A 26,179-nucleotide genomic window follows, 5' to 3' on the forward strand; every position below is an offset into this window, starting at 1 on the left:
TCTTTTGTTTACACATGTATTTTAGTTTCATTATTTATAGATGACACTCCTCCCAACCTTTTGCTTACACAAGCCATGGCTAACGGAATCCTCGGGTGCCTTCCAACATTCACATACCATGGAGGAGTGTTGATGCGTGTAATTGACACGTCCGTTGGGAACCCCAAGAGGAAGGTGTGATGCGCACAGCGGCAAGTTTCCCTCAGTTAGAAACCAAGGTTTAATCGAACCAGTAGGAGTCAAGAAGCACGTTGAAGGTTGATGGCGGCGGGATGTAGTGCGGCGCAACACCGCAGATTCCGGCGCCAACGTGGAACCCGCACAACACAACCAAAGAACTTTGCCCCAACGAAACAGGTGAGGTTGTCAATCTCACCGGCTTGCTGTAACAAAGGGTTAACCGTATTGTGTGGAAGATGATTGTTTGCAGAGAAAACAAGAAAACAAGTACTGCAGACAGATTTGTATTTCGAGATAAAAGAATGGACCGGGGTCCACAGCTCACTAGAGGTGTCTCTCCATAAGATAAAAGCATGTTGGGTGAACAAATTACAGTCGGGCAATTGACAAATAGAGAGGGCATAACAATGCACATACATGGCATGATAAGTATAGTGAGATTTAATTGGGCATTACGACAAAGTACATAGACCGCCATCCAACCGCATCTATGCCTAAAAAGTCCACCTTCAGAGTTATCGTCCGAACCCCTTCCAAGCATTAAGTTGCAAAGCAACGGACAATTGCATTAAGTATGGTGCGTAATGTAATCAACAACTACATCCTCGGACATAGCGCCAATGTTTTATCCCTAGTGGCAACAAAGACAACACAACCTTAGAACTTTCTCGTCACCGTCCTGGTGTCAATGCAGCATGAACCCACTATCGAGCATAAATACTCCCTCTTGGAGTTAAAAGCAAAAACTTGGCCAGAGCCTCTACTAGTAACGGAGAGCATGCAAGATCATAAACAACACATATGTAATAACTTGATAATTAACATAACATGGTATTCTCTATCCATCGGATCCCGACAAACACAACATAGAGTATTACGGATAGATGATCTTGATCATGTTAGGCAGCTCACAAGATCCAACAATGAAGCACAATGAGGAGAAGACAACCATCTAGCTACTGCTATGGACCCATAGTCCAGGGGTGAACTACTCACTCATCACTCCGGAGGCGACCATGGCGGTGTAGAGTCCTCCGGGAGATGAATCCCCTCTCCGGCAGGTGCCGGAGGAGATCTCCGGAATCCCCCGAGATGGGATCGGCGGCGGCGGCGTCTCCGGAAGGTTTTCCGTATCGTGGTTTTTCGCATCGGGGTTTCGCGACGGAGGCTTTAAGTAGGCGGAAGGGCAGTAGTCGGGGGCTAACGAGGGGCCCACACCACGAGGCGGCGCGGCCCCCCTTGGCCGCACCGCCATGTGGTTTGGCCACCTCGTGGCCCCACTTCGTATGCTCTTCGGTCTTCTGGAAGGTTCGTGGCGAAATAGGCCCCTGGGTCTTCGTTTCGTCCAATTCCGAGAATATTTCGTTACTAGGATTTCGAAACCAAAAACAAGCAGAAAACAAGAATCGGCACTTCGGCATCTTGTTAATAGGTTAGTTCCGTAAAATGCACGAATATGGCATAAAGTGTGCATAAAACATGTAGGTATCATCAATAATATGGCATAGAACATAAGAAATTATCGATACGTCGGAGACGTATCAGCATCCCCAAGCTTAGTTTCGCTTCGTCCCGAGCGGTGTAAAACGATAACAAAGATAATTTCTGAAGTGATATGCCATCATAACCTTGATCATACTATTTGTAAACATATGTAGTGAATGCAGCGATCAAAACAATGGTAATGACATGAGTAAACAAGTGAATCATAAAGCAAAGACTTTTCATGAATAGTACTTCAAGACAAGTATTAATAAGTCTTGCATAAGAGTTAACTCATAAATCAAAGTAAAGGTATTGAAGCAACACAAAGGAAGATTAAGTTTCAGCGGTTGCTTTCAACTTGTAACATGTATATCTCATGGATAATAGTCAACATAGAGTAATATAACAAGTACAATATGCAAGTATGTAGGAATCAATGCACAGTTCACACAAGTGTTTGCTTCTTGAGGTGGAGAGAGATAGGTGAACCGACTCAACATAAAAGTAAAGAGAATGGTCCTTCAAAGAGGAAAGCATCGATTGCTATATTTGTGCTAGAGCTTTTATTTTGAAAACATGAAACAATTTTGTCAACGGTAGTAATAAAGCATATGAGTTATGAAAGTTATATCTTACAAGTTGCAAGCCTCATGCATACTATACTAATAGTGCCCGCACCTTATCCTAATTCGCTTGGACTACCGGATCTTTGCAATGCACATGTTTTAACCAAGTGTCACAATGGGGTACCTCCATGCCGCCTGTACAAAGGTCTAAGGAGAAAGCTCGCATTTTGGATTTCTCGCTTTTGATTATTCTCAACTTAGACATCCATACCGGGACAACATGGACAACGTGATAATGGACTCCTCTTTAATGCATAAGCATGTGGCAACAATTATTATTCTCATATGAGATTGAGGATATATGTCCAAAATCGAAACTTCCACCATGAATCATGGCTTTAGTTAGCGGCCCAATGTTCTTCTCTAACAATATGCATGCTCCAACCATAAAGGTGGTAGATCTCTCTTACTTCGTGACAAGACGGACATGCATAGCAACTCACATGATATTCAACAAAGAATAGTTGATGGCGTCCCTGTAAGCATGGTTATCGCACAACAAGCAACTTAATAAGAGATAAAGTGCATAAGTACATATTCAATACCACAATAGTTTTTAAGCTATTTGTCCCATGAGCTATATATTGCAAAGGTGAATGATGGAATTTTAAAGGTAGCACTCAAGCAATTTACTTTGGAATGGCGGATAAATACCATGTAGTAGGTAGGTATGGTGGACACAAATGGCATAGTGGTTGGCTCAAGTATTTGGGATGCATGAGAAGTATTCCCTCTCGATACAAGGTTTAGGCTAGCAAGGTTATTTGAAACAAACACAAGGATGAACGGTACAAGCAAAACTCACATAAAAGACATATGGTAAACATTATAAGACTCCATACCGTCTTCCTTGTTGTTCAAAACTCAATACTAGATGTTATCTAGACTCTAGAGAAACCAAATATGCAAACCAAATTAGCAAGCTCTAAGTGTTTCTTCATTAATGGGTGCAAAGTATATGATGCAAGAGCTTAAACATGAGCACAACAATTGCCAAGTATCAAATTATCCAAGACATTTTAGAATTACTACATGTAGCATTTTCCAATTCCAACCATATAACAATTTAACGAAGAATAAACTTCGCCATGAATACTATGAGTAGAGCCTAAGGACATACTTGTCCATATGCTACAGCGGAGCGTGTCTCTCTCCCATAAAGTGAATGCTAGGATCCATTTTATTCAAACAAAACAAAAAACAAAAACAAACCGACGCTCCAAGCAAAGTACATAAGATGTGACGGAATAAAAATATAGTTTCGGGGGAGGAACCTGATAATGTTGTCGATGAAGAAGGGGATGCCTTCGGCATCCCCAAGCTTAGACGCTTGAGTCTTCTTAGAATATGCAGGGGTGAACCACCGGGGCATCCCCAAGCTTAGAGCTTTCACTCTCCTTGATCATATTGCATCATACTCCTCTCTTGATCCTTGAAAACTTCCTCCACAACAAACTCGAAACAACTCATTAGAGGGTTAGTGCATAATAAAAATTCACATGTTCAGAGGTGACACAATCATTCTTAACACTTCTGGACATTGCATAAAGCTACCGGACATTAATGGATCAAAGAAATTCATCCAACATAGCAAAAGAGGCAATGCAAAATAAAAGACAGAATCTGTCAAAACAGAACAGTCCGTAAAGATGGATTTTATTAGGCCACCAGACTTGCTCAAATTAAAATGCTCAAATTGAATGAATGTTGCGTACATATCTGAGGATCATGCACGTAAATTGGCTTAATTTTCTGAGCTACCTACAGGGAGGTAGACCCAGATTCGTGACAGCAAAGAAATCTGGAACTCGCGCAGTAATCCAAATCTAGTACTTACTTTTCTATCAAAGACTTTACTTGGCACAACAAAACATAAAACTAAGATAAGGAGAGGTTGCTACAGTAGTAAACAACTTCCAAGACATAAATATAAAACAAAAATACTGTAGTAAAAACATGGGTTGTCTCCCATAAGCGCTTTTCTTTAACGCCTTTCAGCCTAGGCGCGTAAAGTGTATCTCAAGTAACATCAAGAGACGAAGCATCAACATCATAATTTGTTCTAATAATAGAATCATAAGGTAACTTCATTTTCTTTCTAGGGAAGTGTTCCATACCTTTCTTGAGAGGAAATTGATATTTAATATTACCTTCCTTCATATCAATAGTAGCACCAACGGTTCGAAGAAAAGGTCTTCCCAATATAATGGGGCAAGATGCATTGCATTCAATATCCAAGACAACAAAATCAACGGGGACAAGGTTATTGTTAATCATAATATGAACATTATCAACTTTCCCCAAAGGTTTCTTTTTAGCATTATCAGCGAGATTAACATCCAAATAACAGTTTTTCAATGGTGGCAAGTCAAGCATATCATAGACTTTTTTAGGCATAACAGAAATACTTGCACCAAGATCACATAAAGCATTACAATCAAAATCTTTGACTCTCATTTTAATGATGGGCTCCCAACCATCCTCTAGCTTTCTAGGAATAGAAGTTTCAAGTTTTAGTTTCTTTTCTCTAGCTTTTATGAGAGTATTTGTAATATGTTTTGTGAAAGCCAAATTTATAGCACTAGCATTGGGACTTTTAGCAAGTTTTTGTAAGAACTTTATAACTTCAGAGATGTGGCAATCATCAAAATCTAAATCATTACAATCTAAAGCAATGGGATTATCATCCCCAAGGTTGGAAAAAAATTCAGCAGTTTTATCACAGAGCGTTCAAACAGTTTTAGCAGTTTCAGGTAATTTTGCGCGCTTTGCACTAGGAGTAGGAGCATTGCCAACACCAATTATTTTACCATTAATAGTAGGAGGTGCAGCAACATGTGAATCATTAGCATTGCTAGTGGTGGTAATAGTCCAAACTTTAGCTATATTTTTCTCTTTAGCTAGTTTTTCATTTTCTTCTCTATCCCACCTAGCACGCAGTTCAGCCATTAATCTTATATTCTCATTAATTCTAACTTGGATGGCATTTGTTGTAGTAACAATTTTATTTTCAATATCCTCATTAGGCATAACTTTCGATTTCAAAAGATCAACATCAGAAGCAAGACTATCAACTCTAGAAACAAGAGTATCAATTTTATTGAGCTTTTCCTCAACAGATTTGTTAAAGGCAGTTTGTGTACTAATAAATTCTTTAAGCATAGCTTCAAGTCCAGGGGGTGTGTTCCTATTATTGTTGTAAGAATTCCCATAAGAATTAGCATAACCGTTACCATTATTATAAGGATATGGCCTATAGTTATTACTAGAATTGTTCCGATAAGCATTGTTGCTGAAATTATTATTTTTAATGAAGTTTACATCAACATGTTCTTCTTGGGCAACCAATGAAGCTAATGGAACATTATTAGGATCAACATTAGTCCTATCATTCGCAAGCATAGACATAATAGCATCAACCTTATCATTCAATGAAGGGGTTTCTTCAACAGAATTTACCTTCTTACCTTGTGGAGCTCTTTCCGTGTGCCATTCAGAGTAATTAACCATCATATTATCAAGAAGCTTTGTTGCTTCACCAAGAGTGATGGACATAAAGGTACCTCCAGCAGCTTGATACGTCTCCAACGTATCAATAATTTCTTGTGTTCCATGCCACATTATTGATGTTATCTACATGTTTTATGCACACTTTATGTCATATTCGTGCATTTTCTGGAACTAACCTATTAATAAGATGCCGAAGTGCCAGTTGCTGTTTTCTCGCCGTTTTTGGTTTCGTAAATCCTAGTAAAGAAATATTCTCGAATTGGACGAAATAAAAGCCCAGTGGGCCTATTTTCTCACGAAGCTTCCAGAAGTCCGAAGACGAAACGAAGTGGGGCCACAGGGGAGCCAAACCCTAGGGCGGCGCGGCCCCCCCCCCTTGGCCGCGCCGCCCTGTCATCTGGGGCCCCTCGTGAGCTGCCTATCATGATCAAGATCATCTATATGTAATTCTATATGTTGCGTTTGTTGGGATCCGATGAATAGAGAATACTTGTTATGTTGATTATCAAAGTTATGCTTATGTGTTGTTTATGATCTTGCATGCTCTCCGTTACTAGTAGATGCTCGGCCAAGTAGATGCTTTTAACTCCAAGAGGGAGTACTTATGCTCGATAGTGGGTTCATGCCTCGCATTGACACCGGGACAGCTGACGTAAAGTTCTAAGGTTGTGTTGTGTCGTTGCCACTAGGGATAAAACATTGATGCTATGTCTAAGGATGTAGTTGTTGATTACATTACGCACCATACTTAATGCAATTGTCTCGTTGCTTTGCAACTTAATACCGGAGGGGGTTCGGATGATAACCCGAAGGTGGACTTTTTAGGCATAGATGCAGCTTGGATGGCGGTCTATGTACTTTGTCGTAATGCCCAATTAAATCTCACTATACTCATCATGATATGTATGTGCATTGTCATGCTCTCTTTATTTGTCAATTGCCCAACCGTAATTTGTTCACCCAACATGTCGTTCGTCTTATGGGAGAGACACCTCTAGTGAACCGTGGACCCCGGTCCAATTCTCTTTACCGAAATACAATCTACTGCAATACTTGTTTTTACTCGTTTTCTCTCGCAAACAATCATCTTCCACACAATACGGTTAATCCTTTGTTACAAGCAAGCCGGTGAGATTGACAACCTCACCGTTTCGTTGGGGCAAAGTACTTTGGTTGTGTTGTGCAGGTTCCACGTTGGCGCCGGAATCTCCGGTGTTGCGCCGCACTACATCCCGCCGCCATCAACCTTCAACGTGCTTCTTGGCTCCTCCCGGTTCGATAAACCTTGGTTTCTTTCTCGAGGGAAAACTTGCTGCCGTGCGCATCATACCTTCCTCTTGGGGTTGCCCAACGAACGTGTGAAATACACGCCATCAAGCATATTTTCCGGCGCCGTTGCCGGGGAGATCAAGACACGCCGCAAGGGGAGTCTCCACTTCTCAATCTCTTTACTTTGTTTTTGTCTTGCTTTATTTTATTTACTACTTTGTTTGCTGCACTAAATCAAAATACAAAAAAATTAGTTGCTAGTTTTACTTTATTTGCTATCTTGTTTGCTATATCAAAAACACAAAAAAATTTAGTTTACTAGCATTTACTTTACTTATTTCATCATGTTTCCTTTTAATTTTACCACAAAGGACATACCGGTAGGACGTGGGTCTATAGTTGGGAGAAATAACATAGAAGAATTCTTCAACCATGTTAGTACCATTGAAAATTTTGAAGATAGACACTTGGTAGACCTTGCGCCTACTTATGAAATTGCTGCTGCGCATTTAGTCCGCTTGTTGGAAACTAAATTTGTTAATCTTAATCCTATAATCCAACACATGTTTTTCACACTTGGTGATATGGAAGAGGGGGAAAAGAAAGATTTTGTTTTAGAAACCCTTCTTAGAGAATTTGGTGGTCTAGCAAGAGAAGCTAGAAAGGTCTTTGCTAAATTTAATATGCTTGGTTCTCCTACTAATTTTGCTAGTCTCCTTGAAAAGATGGATATGGATAGAATAAGATACACTAATAATATTGATGATGGTGGGGAGATCAAAGCACCAATACCATGCAAGCTCCTAGCTATGAATGATGCACTAGAAAATAATTATGCTTGGCTTGTTCCTGAAAATTTGTTTGATGAGAGTAGCACGCCTAAGACTAATGAAAAGGGAGATGCTAAAACTTATGTATCTAATATAATATGCCTGGTTGAGAAGAGCCCACACCCCGCTGTAGAAGTACCACCCTTTGATAATACTTGATACACACTTTCTGCGCCTAGCTGAAAGGCGTTAAAGAAAAGCGCTTATGGGAGACAACCCATGTTTTTACCTACAGTACTTTGTTTTTATTTTGTGTCTTGGAAGTTGTTTACTACTGTAGCAACCTCTCCTTATCTTAGTTTTGAGTTTTGTTGTGCCAAGTTAAGCCGTTGATAGAAAAGTAAGTACTAGATTTGGATTACTGCGCAGTTCCAGATTTCTTTGCTGTCACGAATCTGAGCCCACTGCCCTGCAGGAAGCTCAGAAAATTATGCCAATTTACGAGCATGATCCTCAGATATGTACGCAACTTTCATTCAATTTGAGCATTTTCATTTGAGCAAGTCTGGTGCCATTTTAAAATTCGTCAATACGAACTGTTCTGTTTTGACAGATTCTGCCTTTTATTTCGCATTGCCTCTTTCGCTATGTTGGATGAATTTCTTTGATCCACTAATGTCCAGTAGCATTATGCAATGTCCAGAAGTGTTAAGAATGATTGTGTCACCTCTGAATATGTCAATTTATATTGTGCACTAACCCTCTAATGAGTTGTTTCGAGTTTGGTGTGGAGGAAGTTTTCAAGGATCAAGAGAGGAGTATGATGTAACATGATCAAGAAGAGTGAAAGCTCTAAGCTTGGGGATGCACCCGGTGGTTCACCCCTGCATATATCAAGAAGACTCAAGCGTCTAAGCTTGGGGATGCCCAAGGCATCCCCTTCTTCATCGACAAATTATCAGGTTTCTCCCCTGAAACTATATTTTTATTCGGCCACATCTTATGTGCTTTTTCTTGGAGCGTCGGTTTGTTTTTGTTTTTGTTTTGTTTGAATAAAATGGATCCTAGCATTCACTTTATGGGAGAGATACACGCTCCGCTGTAGCATATGGACAAATATGTCCTTGGTTTCTACTCATAGTATTCATGGCGAAGTTTCTCCTTCGTTAAATTGTTATATGGTTGGAATTGGAAAATGATACATGTAGTAATTGCTATAAATGTCTTGGGTAATGTGATACTTGGCAATTGTTGTGCTCATGTTTAAGCTCTTGCATCATATGCTTTGCACCCATTAATGAAGAAATACATAGAGCATGCTAAAATTTGGTTTGCATATTTGGTTTCTCTAAGGTCTAGATAATTTCTAGTTTTGAGTTTGAACAACAAGGAAGACGGTGTAGAGTCTTATAATGCTTTCAATATGTCTTTTATGTGAGTTTTGCTGCACCGGTTCATCCTTGTGTTTGTTTCAAATAACCTTGCTAGCCTAAACCTTGTATCGAGAGGGAATACTTCTCATGCATCCAAAATACTTGAGCCAACCACTATGCCATTTGTGTCCACCATACCTACCTATACTACATGGTATTTTCCCGCCATTCCAAAGTAAATTGCTTGAGTGCTACCTTTAAAATTCTATCATTCACCTTTGCAATATATAGCTCATGGGACAAATAGCTTAAAAACTATTGTGGTATTGAATATGTAATTATGCACTTTATCTCTTATTAAGTTGCTTGTTGTGCGATAACCATGTTTACTGGGGAACGCCATCAACTCATTGTTGAATTTCATGTGAGTTGCTATGCATGTTCGTCTTGTCTCGAAGTAAGGGCGATCTACACTGAGTTGAATGGTTTGAGCATGCATATTGTGAGAGAAGAACATTGGGCCGCCAACTAAAGCCATGATTCATGGTGGAAGTTTCAGTTTTGGACAAATATCCTCAAATCTCTAATGAGAAAAGAATTAATTGTTGTCAAATGCTTAAAGCATTAAAAGAGGAGTCCATTATCTGTTGTCTATGTTGTCCCGGTATGGATGTCTAAGTTGAGAATAATCAAAAGCGAGAAATCCAAATGCGAGCTTTCTCCTTAGACCTTTGTACAAAGCGGCATAGAGGTACCCCTTTGTGAAACTTGGTTAAAGCATATGTATTGCGGTGATAATCCAGGTAGTCCAAGCTAATTAGGACAAGGTGCGGGCACTATTGGTACACTATGCATGAGGCTTGCAACTTATAAGATATAATTTACATGATGCATATGCTTTATTACTACCGTTGACAAAATTGTTTCATGTTTTCAAAATCAAAGCTCTAGCACAAATATAGCAATCGATGCTTTTCCTCTATGAGGACCATTCTTTTACTTTCAATGTTGAGTCAGCTTCACCTATTTCTCTCCACCTCAAGAAGCAAACACTTGTGTGAACTCGTGCATTGATTCCTACATACTTGCTTATTGCACTTATTATATTACTCTATGTTGACAATATCCATGAGATATACATGTTACAAGTTGAAAGCAACCGCTGAAACTTAATCTTCTTTTGTGTTGCTTCCAGTACCTTTACTTTGAATTATTGCTTTATGAGTTAACTCTTATGCAAGACTTATTGATGCTTGTCTTGAAGTGCTATTCATGAAAAGTCTTTGCTTTATGATTCACTTGTTTACTCATGTCATACATATTGTTTTGATCGCTGCATTCTCTACATATGCTTTACAAATAGTATGATCAAGTTTATGATGGCATGTCACTCCAGAAATTATCTTTGTTATCGTTTTACCTGCTCGGGACGAGCGTAACTAAGCTTGGGGATGCTGATACGTCTCCAACGTATCGATAATTTCTTGTGTTCCATGCCACATTATTGATGTTATCTACATGTTTTATGCACACTTTATGTCATATTCGTGCATTTTCTCGGAACTAACCTATTAATAAGATGCCGAAGTGCCGCTTGTTGTTTTCTCGCTGTTTTTGGTTTCAGAAATCCTAGTAAAGAAATATTCTCGGAATTGGACGAAATAAAAGCCCAGGGGCCTATTTTCTCACGAAGCTTCCGAAGTCCGAAGACGAAACGAAGTGGGGCCACGGGGGAGCCAAACCCTAGGGCGGCGCGGCCCCCCTTGGCCGCGCCGCCTCGTCATCCGGGGCCCCCGTGCCCCCTCTCGACTTGCCCTTCCGCCTACTTAAAGCCTCCGTGACGAAACTTCCAAGTACCGAGAGCCACGATACGGAAAACCTCACCGAGACGCCGTCGCCGCCGATCCCATCTCGGGGGATCCTGGAGATCGCCTCCGGCAACCTGCCGGAGAGGGGAATCATCTCCCGGAGGACTCTACACCGCCATGGTCGCCTCCGGAGTGATGAGTGAGTAGTCTACCCCTGGACTATGGGTCCATAGCAGTAGCTAGATGGTTGTCTTCTCCCCATTGTGCTATCATTGTCGGATCTTGTGAGCTGCCTATCATGATCAAGATCATCTATATGTAATTCTATATGTTGCGTTTGTTGGGATCCGATGAATAGAGAATACTTGTTATGTTGATTATCAAAGTTATGCTTATGTGTTGTTTATGATCTTGCATGCTCTCCGTTACTAGTAGATGCTCTGGCCAAGTAGATGCTTTTAACTCCAAGAGGGAGTACTTATGCTCGATAGTGGGTTCATGCCCGCATTGACACTGGGACAAGGATGTGAAAGTTCTAAGGTTGTGTTGTGCTGTTGCCACTAGGGATAAAACATTGATGCTATGTCTAAGGATGTAGTTGTTGATTACATTACGCACCATACTTAATGCAATTGTCTCGTTGCTTTGCAACTTAATACTCGAGGGGGTTCTGGATGATAACCCGAAGGTGGACTTTTTAGGCATAGATGCAGCTTGGATGGCGGTCTATGTACTTTGTCGTAATGCCCAATTAAATCTCACTATACTCATCATGATATGTATGTGCATTGTCATGCTCTCTTTATTTGTCAATTGCCCAATCGTAATTTGTTCACCCAACATGCTCGTTCGTCTTATGGGAGAGACACCTCTAGTGAACCGTGGACCCCGGTCCAATTCTCTTTACCGAAATACAATCTATCGCAATACTTGTTTTTACCGTTTTCTCTGCAAACAATCATCTTCCACACAATACGGTTAATCCTTTGTTACAGCAAGTCCGGTGAGATTGACAACCTCACTGTTTCGTTGGGGCAAAGTACTTTGGTTGTGTTGTGCGAGTTCCACGTTGGCGCCGAATCTCCGGTGTTGCGCCGCACTACATCCCGCCGCCATCAACCTTCAACGTGCTTCTTGGCTCCTCCTCGGTTCGATAAACCTTGGTTTCTTTCTGAGGGAAAACTTGCTGCTGTGCGCATCATACCTTCCTCTTGGGGTTGCCCAACGAACGTGTGAAATACACGCCATCACAACTGAATCCAATAAATTCCGCGAAGAAAAATTTAGTCCTGCATAGAAGGTTTGGATGATCATCCAAGTAGTCAGTCCATGGGTTGGGCAATTTTTAACCAGAGATTTCATTCTGTCCCAAGCTTGAGCAACATGTTCATTATCCAGATTGTTTAAAATTCATTATGCTACTCCTCAAAGATATAATTTTAGCAGGGGGATAATATCTACCAATAAAAGCATCCTTGCATTTAGTCCAGGAATCAATACTATTCTTAGGCAGAGATAGCAACCAATCTTTAGCTCTTCCTCTTAATGAGAAAGGAAACAATTTTAATTTTATAATATCACCATCTACATCTTTATACTTTTGCATTTCACATAGTTCAACAAAATTATTGAGATGGGCAGCAAGATCATCGTAACTAACACTGTAAAATTGCTCTCGCATAACGAGATTCAAGAAAGCGGGTTTAATTTCAAAGAATTCTGCTCGTAGTAGCAGGTGGAGCAATAGGTGTGCATAGGAAATCATTATTATTTGTGCTAGTGAAGTCACACAACTTAGTATTTTCAGGGTTGGCCATTTTAGCAGTAGTAAATAAAGCAAACTAGATAAAGTAAATGCAAGTAAACTAATTTTTTTGTGTTTTTGATATAGAGTGCAAGACAGTAAATAAAGTAAAGCTAGCAACTAATTTTTTGTGTTTTAATATAATGCAGCAAACAAAGTAGTAAATAAAATAAAGCAAGACAAAAACAAAGTAAAGAGATTGAGAAGTGGAGACTCCCCTTGCAGCGTGTCTTGATCTCCCCGGCAACGGCGCCGTGAAATTTGCTTGATGCGTGTAATTGACACGTCCGTTGGGAACCCCAAGAGGAAGGTGTGATGCGCACAGCGGCAAGTTTCCCTCGGTTAGAAACCAAGGTTTAATCGAACCAGTAGGAGTCAAGAAGCACGTTGAAGGTTGATGACGGCGGGATGTAGTGCGGCGCAACACCGCAGATTCCGGCGCCAACGTGGAACCCGCACAACACAACCAAAGTACTTTGCCCCAACGAAACAAGTGAGGTTGTCAATCTCATCGGCTTGCCGTAACAAAGGGTTAACCGTATTGTGTGGAAGATGATTGTTTGCAGAGAAAACAGTAAAACAAGTACTGCAGCAGATTTGTATTTCAGTATAAAAGAATGGACCGGGGTCCACAGTTCACTAGAGGTGTCTCTCCATAAGATAAAAGCATGTTGGGTGAACAAATTACAGTCGGGCAATTGACAAATAGAGAGGGCATAACAATGCACATACATGGCATGATAAGTATAGTGAGATTTAATTGGGCATTACGACAAAGTACATAGACCGCCATCCAACCGCATCTATGCCTAAAAGTCCACCTTCAGGTTATCGTCCGAACCCCTTCCAAGTATTAAGTTGCAAAGCAACGAGACAATTGCATTAAGTATGGTGCGTAATGTAATCAACAACTACATCCTCGGACATAGCGCCAATGTTTTATCCCTAGTGGCAACAAGCACAACACAACCTTAGAACTTTCTCGTCACCGTCCTGGTGTCAATGCAGGCATGAACCCACTATCGAGCATAAATACTCCCTCTTGGAGTTAAAAGCAAAAACTTGGCCAGAGCCTCTACTAGTAACGGAGAGCATGCAAGATCATAAACAACACATATGTAATAACTTGATAATTAACATAACATGGTATTCTCTATCCATCGGATCCCGACAAACACAACATAGAGTATTACGGATAGATGATCTTGATCATGTTAGGCAGCTCACAAGATCCAACAATGAAGCACAATGAGGAGAAGACAACCATCTAGCTATCGCTATGGACCCATAGTCCAGGGGTGAACTACTCACTCATCACTCCGGAGGCGACCATGGCGGTGTAGAGTCCTCCGGGAGATGAATCCCCTCTCCGGCAGGGTGCCGGAGGAGATCTCCGTAATCCCCCGAGATGGGATCGGCGGCGGCGGCGTCTCCGGAAGGTTTTCCGTATCGTGGTTTTTCGCATCGTGGGTTTCGCGACGGAGGCTTTAAGTAGGCGGAAGGGCAGAGTCGGGGCTAACGAGGGGCCCACACCACAGGCGGCGCGGGCCCCCTTGGCCGCGCCGCCATGTGGTTTGGCCACCTCGTGATCCCACTTCGTATGCTCTTCGGTCTTCCGGAAGGTTCGTGGCGAAATAGGCCCCCGGGTCTTCGTTTCGTCCAATTCCGAGAATATTTCGTTACTAGGATTTCGAAACCAAAAACAGCAGAAAACAAGAATCGGCACTTCAGCATCTTGTTAATAGGTTAGTTCCGTAAAATGCACGAATATGACATAAAGTGTGCATAAAACATGTAGGTATCATCAATAATATGGCATAGAACATAAGAAATTATCGATACGTCGGAGACGTATCAAGTGTCTATTTGCAAAATTAAGTTGCTTACTGATAGATCAGGGCAAAGCATGTGAAGAGAATTATTAATGCAAGTTAATTAATTGGGGCTGGGCACCCCATTGCCAGCTCTTTTTGCAAAATTATTGGATAAGCGGATATGCCACTAGTCCATTGGTGAAAGTCCGTCGAAGTAAATGACAAGGTTGAAAGATAAACACCACATACTTCCTCATGAGCTATAAAACATTGACACAAATAAGAGATAATAGCTTTTGAATTGTTTAAAGGTAGCACATGAAGTATTTGCTTGGAATGGCAGAGAAATACCATGTAGTAGGTAGGTATGGTGGACACAAATGGCATAGTTTTTGGCTCAAGGATTTGGATGTACGAGAAGAATTCCCTCTCAATACAAGGCTAGGCTAGCAAGGTTGTTTGAAACTCAAGTATAAAACGGTGCAGCAAGACTCACATATGAACATATTGTAAGCATTATAAGACTTTACATCGTCTTCCTTGTTGTTCAAACACCTTAACCAGAAAATATCTAGACTTAGAGAGACCAATCATGCAAACCAAATTTTAACAAGCTCTATGTAGTTCTTCATTAATGGGTACAAAGAACATGATGCAAGAGCTTAAACATGATCTATATGAGCACAACAATTGCTAAGTATCAAATTATTCAAGACATTATACCAATTACCACATGAAGCATTTTCTGTTTCCAACCAAATAGCAATTAACGAAGCGGTTTCAACCTTCGCCATGAACATTAAGAGTAAAGCTAAGAACACATGTGTTCATACGCAACAGCGGAGCGTGTCTCTCTCCCACACAAGCATGAATTTATTCAAACATAAACAAAAATAAAAACAAACAGACGCTCCAAGTAAAGTACATAAGATATGACCGAATAAAAATATAGTTTCAAGAGAAGAAACCTGATAAATTGTTGATGAAGAAGGGGATGCCTTGGACATCCCCAAGCTTAGACGCTTGAGTCTTCTTGAAATATACAGGGATGAACCACGGGGGCATCCCCAAGCTTAGATTTTTCACACTTCTTGATCATAGTATCATCCTCCTCTCTTGACCTTTGAAAACTTCCTCCACACCAAACTCGAAACAAACTCATTAGAGGGTTAGTGCATAATAAAAAAAATCACATGTTCAGAGGTGACACAATCATTCTTAACACTTCTGGACATTTCCCAAAGCTACTGGAAGTCTATGGAACAATGAAATCCATCAAACATAGCAAAACAGGCAATGCGAAATAAAAGGCAGAATCTGTCAAAACAGAACAGTCCGTAAAGACGAATTTTTCAGGTGCACTTAACTTGCTCAGATGAAAATGCTCAAATTGAATGAAAGTTGCGTACATATCTGAGGATCACGCATGTAAACTGGCAGATTTTTCTGAGTTACCTACAGAGAACCCTGCCCAAATTCGTCACAGACAGAAATCTGTTTCTGCGCAGCAATCCAAATCTAGTATCAACCCTACTATCAAAGACTTTACTTGGCACAACAATGCAATAAAATAAGATAAGGAGAGGTTGCTACAGTGGTAACAACTTCCAAGACACAACAAAACAGTAGCAAAATAAAAACATGGGTTATCTCCCAAGAAGTTCTTTCTTTATAGCCATTAAGATGGGCTCAATAATTTTAATGATGCTCGCGCAAGAAATAAGAGTTGAAGCAAAAGAGAGCATCAAGAAGCAAATTCAAAACACATTTAAGCCTAACCCACTTCCTATGAAAAGGAATCTTGTACACAAATAAATTCATGAAGAACAAAGTGACAAGCATAAGAAGGCAATACAAGCGCAACTTCAAAATTCTCAACATAAAGAGGGGAAACTTAATATTATTGAGATGCATATAACCATGTTTCCTCTCTCATAATAACTTTCAGTAGCATCATGAACAAACTCAACAATATAACTATCACATGAAACATTCTTATCATGAGCTACATGCATAAAATTATTACTACTCCCAACATAAGCATAATCAATTTTATTAGTTGTAGTGGGAGCAAATTCAACAAAGTAGCTATCATTATTATTCTCATCATCAAATATAGGAGGTATAGTATCATCATAATAAACTTTATCCTCCATAGTAGGCGGCACCAGAAGACCACTATCATTATAATCATCATATATGGGAGGCATATCATAATCAACATAAACTCTCTCCTCAATACCCGGAGGGCTAAAGAGATCATTTTCATAAAAACCGACCTCCCCAAGCTTAGAATTTTCTATATCATTATCAACAATGATGTTCAAAGCGTTCATACTAATATTACTACTAGCATGCAAATAAGGTTCCATAGGTTTTTTAATTTTCGCATTAAACCATTCATGTCTTGACTCAGGAAATAGTTTAAAAAGCTCACATATGTTTTCCATTATGCCTTACTAGTGTTTAACAAGAAACAAAAAGATGCAATTGCAGGATCTAAAGGAAATAGCTTCGAGCACACACACAACGACAACAGAAAAATAATTAGTTACCTGGGACCGGAGTATGAGTGCCTTTTACCTTTCCTCCCCGGCAACGGCGCCAGAAAAGTGCTTGATGTCTACGTGTGCTTCTATTCTTGTAGACAGTGTTGGGCCTCCAAGAGCAGAGGTTTGTAGAACGTGCAGCAAGTTTCCCTTAAGTGGATCACCCAAGGTTTATCGAACTCAGGGAGGAAGAGGTCAAAGATATCCCTCTCAAGCAACCCCGCAATCACGATACAAGAAGTCTCTTGTGTCCCCAACACACCTAATACACTTGTCGATGTATAGGTGCACTAGTTCGGCGAAGAGATAGTGAAATACAAGTAGTATGGATGTATATGAATGGTAATAGCAATCTGAATAAAATATGGCAGCGAGTAAACATGCAAATGTAACAAGAAATAAACGGAGATTCGATGTTTGGAAACAAGGCCTAGGGATCATACTTTCACTAGTGGACACTCTCAACATTGATCACATAATAAAACCACTCTACACTCTCTTGTTGGATGACAAACACCATTAATTGTGTAGGGCTACAAGAGCACCTCAATGCCGGAGTTAACAAGCTCCACAACATTCGATGTTCATATTTAAATAACCTTAGAGTGCATAATAGATCATTGCAATTATACCAAGTACTAACATAGCATGCACACTCGTCACCATCACACTATGAAAGGAGGAATAGATCACATCAATACTATCATAGTAATAGTTAACTCCATAATCTACAAGAGATTACAATCATAACCTACGCCAAGAACTACATGATGCACACACTGTCACCATTACATCATGAAGGAGGAATAGACTACTTTAATAACATCACTAGAGTAACACATAGATGAATAGTGATACAAAACTCATATGAATCTCAATCATGTAAGGCAGCTCATGAGATCATTGTATTGAAGTACATAGGAGAGAGATTAACCAAATAGCTACCGGTACAGCCGTTAGCCTCGAGGGAGAACTACTCCCGCCTCATGGGAGACAACAGCGGTGATGAAGATGGCGGTGGTGTCGATGGAGATGCCTTCCGGGGGCACTTCCCCGTCCCGGCGGCGTGCCGGAACAGAGACTCCCGTCCCCGGATCTTGGCTTCGCGATGGCGGCGGCTCTGGAAGGTTTCTCGTACCGTGGCTTTTCCGTGTCGAAGATTTAGGTCAGGGGGCTTCTTATAGGCGAAGAGTCGGAGTCGGAGGGCTGACGAGGGACCCACACAGTAGGGGGGCGCGTTTGGCTCCTTGGCCGCGCCGCCCACACGTGTGGGGCCACCAGGGCTCCCCTCTGGTGCCTCTCCGGTGTTCTGGAAGCTTCGTGCAATTATAAGATGCTGGGCGTTGATTTCGTCCAATTCCGAGAATATTTCCTTACTAGGATTTCTGAAACCAAAAACAGCAGAAAACAGGAACTGGCACTTCGGCATCTCGTTAATAGGTTAGTTCTGGAAAATGCATAATAATGACATAAAGTGTGTATAAAACATGTAGGTATTGTCATAAAACAAGCATGGAACATAAGAAATTATCGATACGTTGGAGACGTATCAGTGAGATGGAACTGGCTTGGTGTTCCGGGCTTCACAGCAGCGATATGAAAGTGGGGGTGACAACACAGGTGAAGTTCAGAGTCCTACCTTTCAGGTTCAAAACCCAAGGTCTGGCCTTAACTGGTTGTGCCTGGCAATGACCTTGTTGGAGGCATTGTTTTGAGAGCGGGGTATCTTCAGGGTGAAAACCTAAGATCTTTGATCGGGCGACGACGGTGTTAGAGCACTGTTCCCTTCTTGAAGGCGTCGTTTTTGGAGAGTCTGTATTTCAGGTGTTGTCTTGGCGGTGGATGTATTGTTGTTGTTAGGCCCGCGATATCGTAGCGGGACTTTTGTTTCTTAGTTTTCTTTTCTTTTTTTGGCTGTGTGCATCCGTAGTGCCATTAGGGTGGTGCGTTGTTGCAGAGGCTGGGTGTAATTGGTATCTTTTGATATTAATATATTCCCTTTATCGAAAAAACGAATCGATGCGTTCACGGGATGGCATGGATCGGTGCTCGTCGTAGGCTCTGGCTGGGCCACTTTGGTGCACGGGGGCAGCAGCAGCGCCACGCCCACGCTGCTGCCGAGGGGGTTCAGCAATGAGAGTATGAGACAATGACTCTAAAAAAAATGAGACAATGAGCTACTCCCTCCAGTCGGATTTAATCGACGAGTGGGAGAACTGGCCATGCATGTAATTGGTGGGTGGATGCGTCAATTAATAAGTTCAGAGGTAGTAGATAACACCTTGTTTAATTTGGTCTCCTTGAATTCGAACCTACACACTCGAAAAACTTGCCACTGAGCTAGTACTCAGTTCTAAATAAACTCTCGCTCAAACGTGTAAAAAGAAGAGCTCCATCAAACATTTATCATGTAGCGGTATATTGTTTTTAGCCGAGTGGTTACGCAGTAAAATAAACTACACTTTGCACGACTTATGAAAGTTGGATTAAACCTAGGTTTGACACTTTGATGCGTTATAAAAGGCTAAATATTCTTTAGTTGGAGACGACGTTTTCATCAATAACGAGGTGTCTGTGATGATTATGTTAATCTCATAACCCGCCAGATCAATTTATTAAACTCAGTTTTTCGAAGGTGTTCGTAGAGATAAGGTATGTGTGGGTTCATATGGATAAGACTATGTACATGTTTACACCTTGTCATCATGGATTAGTAGTACTCTTTTGTAATTTTTTATCCCTCCATGTGTATAGTTTATATATAATTTGTACTTTGTTTATTGATCAATAAAGGGCTACGGGGGGTTCCCCTGCAGTAGAAAAGGTTTCAAAAAAGAGAGTAATGTTGAAGTTTAAGTTGGTGGTATTCCTCAAGGCATAGACGCCTAGTTCTTTTAAAGGTTGAAAAGGCAAGTTGTAAAAGCTTAAAAAAATAAGTTGCTTTCTCTCTAGTTTCTTCCATAACCTACTTAGATTTTTAGGAGGGGCTTTCAAACGAGTTATCTCATAATTAATTTAAAATCCTCAAACGATAAGCTGGACGATTTATAGGAAAAGTTCAAGAGGGATCGTTTACTTTTTTACACTCTTTTGCTAGTTCTCAATCCATTGTTACGTTATTATTAAATTTGCATCATGTTTCGTACACTAAATTTGAAGTTCGATTGCAACTGATAGTTATAAATGAGGTTGTAACTAGAAAAATGTCTCTGCATAACTAGATTTATTTCGTGATCCGTGTTGTGTTGTGACACGAGTTGCAAATGAAATTCAAAGATATCATTTCAGTAAGAACTAAGTCTACTGAGAAGTAGTCACGTGTTATTTCTTTAAGCTGCCTAAAACTAGACTAATATGGAACTTTGGTTCGGACATAGATTTGGTGCACATGGGCACCAGTAATCTCGTTTTTAAAATAAATTAAAAAACATATTTTTAAGTTTTAAAAAAATCTGAAAAAAATATATTCATATAGCCAATAATGTATCCCACAAACGTGTAAAATATCAATTTCAAATACTTTATATTTTAAGCTAAACATAAAAGACAAAAGTGCAGATATGAGTAGTCATTTTCAAATCTACAAAAATATGTCAGATTTTGTTATTTTTGTGTAGCTCAAAGTAAAAATAATTTTGGGTTGAGATTTTTCATGATTGTGAGATGTATCTCTAACAATTACAGAATTATTTTTCAGATTTTTTGATAACTAATAAATATTTTTTTAATTTTTTTAAATGGCGAGAGCACTGGAGCTCCGGAGCCGGATGTACTTTTCGCTTTGGTTCACTCTAAATTCTTCTTTCTTTATATGACCATGTTGATTGCAAATTCGTAGCCAATGGAATTATTATGTCAAACTAAAACTAAATGTATATTTTTCCATATTATTAGAGCAGTAAAAAAAAAAGTTATTTCGCATGGTGAAGGGCGCATGTTGTTGACACATGGAGAACTTGCTAATGTAATGTTTCTAAAAAAAAACTTGCTAATGTGATGTTATTCACGAAAATTAAAGAATTAGAAGGTGAAATTTTCAATGACAAGCTACTCTAAATTAAACGGTCGTCGGACTGAACGAAACTTCCGACGACTTCCCTTGGTGATTCCCCCCAAACCCAACCACGCCAACGCCGACGGCGATATGCTCCTCGTCGACGGCGAGCCCGTCTCCTCCCCCACGGTGCGCGCGGTGCGCTCCTGCGCGTTCAAGTATCTTTTCTCTTTCCGATCTTATCGACTCCCGGTTTTTGCAGGGGAGCAGCGGGAGGGAGCTCGTGGCGGCGCTCATGGGGAACCCCGGGCTCTGCGCCGCGTCCGAACGGCTAACGGCCGCCCCGGAGAGGCAGATCTCGTCGGGGCCTGAGGGGCCCAGGCACGTGTACGTCTTCCAGCGGGAGTACGCCACGGTGGATCCGGCGCGCGTCCAGGTGCGTGCTCAGGTCCTCGCGGTTTGATCGAGTAGAGCCTGGGGATCCTTGGTCCGATCAGCGTCGTTCGAATTAGATTGCGGGAATCGAGTTATTGTTGCCTAGTTCCATAGTTTGGTGCCGCGATGCGATTTTTCATTTCCCATGGAGGAAATCATACTTGTTGCGGACGGGATAAAGGCAGCAGTAAACGGGTACTAGGCACTAGGCAGGCACTCCTGGAGTTCACTTTGTAGGATATACACTGTCCTGTAATAGGAATGCGAACTTGTAGGGCTTTCAATCTTACCTCGCAGATGCATTTGATCACTTTACCTGATTGATTTCGAGTTTGTGTTGCTGACAAGTTGACATCCTATTAGAGCACATTGTCATTTTCTGCCACATTTCAGCCACTATCCTTATTCTTAGAGTAACTAAAGCATTTTTTGGCGCAGACCACTCAAATTGCTTTGAGTTCTGAATTCATCTCTTCTTTTGCATCTGTAGTTAGTGGGCACAGATGAGATGACTACATGTGTGGGTGTTGCAGTTCGCAACAACAAGACTGGAATGTAAGTGGAAAAAGAAGCGAGCGTTTTATCTGACTCTGTAAGGTTTTGTTTTCTTGTGAAAGCCAAATTCATGTGGTTTCCCAAATTCATGGAAGCTCATTTTATTTTCCATTAATTGATTTCAGGACTTCCGTTAGCCATATGGACTTTCCAAAGATTGTAGAAGGAGGGTTCAGACAGATGCTAGAATTACTTGGTGAAGACAATGAACCATTTGATGTTTGTCTCTTTTCACCTGTATCCCCCCCTCAAAATATACAATAAGCAGTTAAGCACCAGTGGGAACGTTCTTACAAGCATTTGCTTACAGGTTCACCTGATTGGTGGTTTCGATGATGCTTCTACAAAGGTTGAATTCATAACTTGTTGGGTGGTTAAATTTCTTTTAGATCTCTTGTTTGTCACAGTATACATGGGGAACCATTTATTTACAATTTCGCCCTACAGGTTGTCCATTCTTCTGGTGGGAAGCACAGCAAACAGGAAGGATACTCCCATCCACTTTGTTCCAAGATAGTTGAAGTGCTGCATAAATTCGAGCAACAATTCCACCTTCGGTCTTTTTGTGTTCTTGGGAACAACACTATGACTGATTCTTATGGCAATGCACGACCAATAGTTGGTGGATTTGTGGTTAGTGAGTACCTCCCGATCTGAATCTACTAGAGCATTGATTAGTAGTTTTTATTGCTACTTTTTATTGTCAGTGAGCACCACAAACCTTGTTAGCTGTGGCACAAGGAACATTTGAGTTTTAATTCAAAAAGAGAAGGAAAAAGAGGGAGGGGAAATTCTATTTTGCCCGCATCTCGGACTACCATTTCATTTCGGTAGTTTGTGTAATCTGCAATTATTCCCGCATGTAACTGTTATTTTAAAGCCATCTTTAAACATACCCCACTTTAGAAGAAGTTTTCTCACAAACAGACACTTCTGCTGTCTTCAGATGGAAGCATCATGTGGTGTTGTTTCTGCTGCAAGCTTTGACGTGACTTCAAGGTGTCCTGATGAAATAGTCAGAAGAATTCGTGTGAGTGTTTCTTCATATGATCCAAGTTGGAAAGGGAAGTTACTGGAGACCTACGACACACACGCTGATATTTTCCAAATTGCCCCTGCCTGCTGGTCCGTTTCTTATATCTTCCCATCAATTTCGTTATTCAGCCTCTTCGTCTCTAAGTATCGACCTTCTGTCACTGAATATTAATCTATGGACATAGGCATTAGGTTAGATCAAACAGGTTGCTTCTTTGCTTCAGCTTGATCTTCAAAATTTCCGTAGGTGTAGTACAACTTCGAAAGAAATATTTGACGTTTTCATTATTGCAAAAGGACAGTTTTAGCATCTTGCCTGAATTGCTGTTATCATACTCCATATATATGTGTAATGACCCTTACCCCTATGCATGAAATACTCTACAGTATTTGTTTCACTTTCTGTAATTCATCGGTGAATTGAACGGTGGATAGGAACCATTCCTATTCATGGGTAGGCCCTGTTTAGGCTCAAGATTTGACCCACTGCCGTATTCCAACACCCAATAAAATTTACAACTGTTTGTGGGAAATGGACAATAAAATAACATTTTCAGGCTTTGATTCTTGCCCAGTTTCCATCATGAACACCTTATAACAGGAAGATAAAGGAAATGTGTTCCTTCTGGCTATTTTAATAGTGGGTTTTTGTTGTCAACTTGCCATGCATATAAACTGCATCTTGAATAATACTCTGTGAAATTTTAAGTGTATACATATTACAAATTTAAGTACTTGTGCCTCCCTACTTTGTTGGTTAAGTAACTATTCCGTGTGATTCTCTTCTCCTGCTTGTATAGGATGCCAGACTGGGTAGAACTAGCATCCTCTCTTAACGAGCTTTCAGACTCTGAAATCCTGCTTCAGTGCTCCACCTCTCCAGCTGCAGAACCACCTCATTTTGTGGAAACTGAGAGAAGGTGTGTGCTTCTATCCTACATACTAGAAACTGTCTTGCATAACCCTTTTATTTTACCATATCTTAATGATTACTGTCAAATGTGAGCCTAATAATATTATTGTTCATTTGGGTAAAATCACCTTCATGAATGAAACAATGGTGTGCATTCAGATTTGAGTGAAATATATGGTTTATTCTTGCTTTGTAATTTCCTGTTGTAGGATATGGAAATACATGATGGAGAATCCAGACTGGGAAGACACATTTCCAAAGTACAAGCCCCGGGTCTTCCGTTGGACCGATGATGGAAGGTGGTCAAGGCACTCTTAGCATCATCCTGATCTCGTCATCAGTTGGTGCTCTACAAGCAGAAACAAGACTCTGCGATCCCAGTCAAATTCACCATTTCTATTGGCCTTTCAGCTTCAGTTATCTCATTTATTTGCCATAGGTGATTCATGTATTATTTGGACTCTCCATATATGTATGGTGAGAATCCGACCTGGAGTTGATGTGTTATATACTTATATGCACGGTTGGTACGCCGTGTTGTGGATTCATGCATATTAAGTCCTTTGCATCGACTACGTATTGTGGTCAGAGGCGCGGCAGTTAGGCATTGTGTACAAGGTTGTGGCAAGTAATATTTTCGTTGTTGTTTGCAACGGTTTGTTTGAAATCTACTCCCTCTCGTGTACGCATGTCTCCGAGTGATCCAGTCTATGAATCTTTGGACATGCCTCTTGTGCAGCAAACTTTTGCCCCCGAATATGGGCAACAAAGGTGTTTTTTTTGGGTAAAGTCTGCTTATAAATTACATGTTGATGTGCTGCAGCGTGAGAGTTGTCCAAACTTTGATCCGCACCCAGAACAGCTGATTTGGAAAAGACTGGAAAATGAACTGCCCTCCAAAGGTTCTACACTTTCAATGGAGATTTTGCCATTACAGCCATCCCCTATACAGAACATTGAAAGGAGAGGTGTTTGAACTGAATACTAGATGCACGGTTTGCTCTAGCAATTTCTAGATGTGAGTCATTTGTTTATCCAATGTAAAGAAGTGAAGAAAATGTGGCGTGCACTCAAGCTAGAAGATGTCAGGCTTCGTTTAAGTGGTTGTGCAAATCCTTTGTAGGTCATGGAGTGCCTCCAATCAATTTCAAATGACCAGGGCATGAAAGGTGTGGCGCTTCTCTGGTGTTGGTGGCAGGAACGAAACAAGATAAATCATGAAGAGCAACGCCTCTCTGTCTCGGAATTCTAGTTCCTGATACAGCGACATGTTGATGAATGTAAATCCATTAACATTGATAAAAAAAGTGACCAGTACCGACGACAAGAAGCGTTGGCAGCCTCCTTCCTGGTGACATGGTGAAAGTAAATGTGGACGGGACCTTCAGTGAGGAAGCACAGATGGGGAGCTAGGGAGCCATTGCCCGGGATGCAGCTGGAGAACCTGTCTTTTCTGCTGCTGGTAGGGTGAATGCGGCTTCCGAAGCGCTACAGTCTGAATTGTTGGCTCTTGCTAATGCGATCCCTATTTCTGAAAATCTGGATATTCTCCACAGACATCCTTGTTCTCAAACAAGCTATGAAGACGAACTCCTATGATCTCTCGAGGCTGGGACCTTTGTTTCTTACCGCTAAGTTCTTGTTGTCAATGTCATTTATTCAATTTATTCTAAGTACTAGTATTGTTTTACAGAGTTAGATTTATAGAGACCATTTGGTTGATGAGTATTTGACTGGATTATACTAAATTTAGAGTGATTTAGTCAATATTTTGTGATATAAAAAGTCACATGTGATGGAAATATTACAAATTAATTCTTGCTTATGAATTGGCCAAGGATACTTGTTTTGGGTACTCACATGTATATTAATCATTCGTGACTTATATATGTTGTTTGTTTTTTTAGTAAAAAGATCAAGGATCTAAATTCCGAGAAGGCAAAAGAATTTCCAGATTGAGGATTTTGTTATTCTAAGTACTAGTATTGTTTTACAGATTTTGATTTATAGAGACCATTAATTTGGTTGGTGAGTATTCAATTGGATTACTGACCACCAA

The 26,179-nt window shown here is 40.6% G+C and overlaps 1 protein-coding gene across 1 annotated transcript; it reads left to right on the top strand.

The window, feature by feature from the left end:
• Window positions 1-21,266: 21,266 nt before the first annotated feature.
• Window positions 21,267-24,557, top strand: LOC124696184 (protein N-terminal asparagine amidohydrolase-like). The gene is made up of 9 exons (XM_047228949.1): window positions 21,267-21,371; window positions 21,445-21,618; window positions 22,108-22,172; window positions 22,298-22,391; window positions 22,483-22,521; window positions 22,620-22,805; window positions 23,119-23,297; window positions 24,008-24,127; window positions 24,330-24,557. The coding sequence occupies exons 1-9, from the start codon at window positions 21,333-21,335 to the stop codon at window positions 24,436-24,438; spliced, it is 1,005 nt and encodes a 334-aa protein (XP_047084905.1). The 5' UTR covers window positions 21,267-21,332; the 3' UTR covers window positions 24,439-24,557.
• The last annotated feature ends 1,622 nt before the right edge of the window (window positions 24,558-26,179 follow it).

The sequence above is a fragment of the Lolium rigidum genome, chromosome 1 (genome assembly GCF_022539505.1).
Source record: "Lolium rigidum isolate FL_2022 chromosome 1, APGP_CSIRO_Lrig_0.1, whole genome shotgun sequence".
In the NCBI taxonomy this organism is placed as follows: Eukaryota; Viridiplantae; Streptophyta; class Magnoliopsida; order Poales; family Poaceae; genus Lolium; species Lolium rigidum.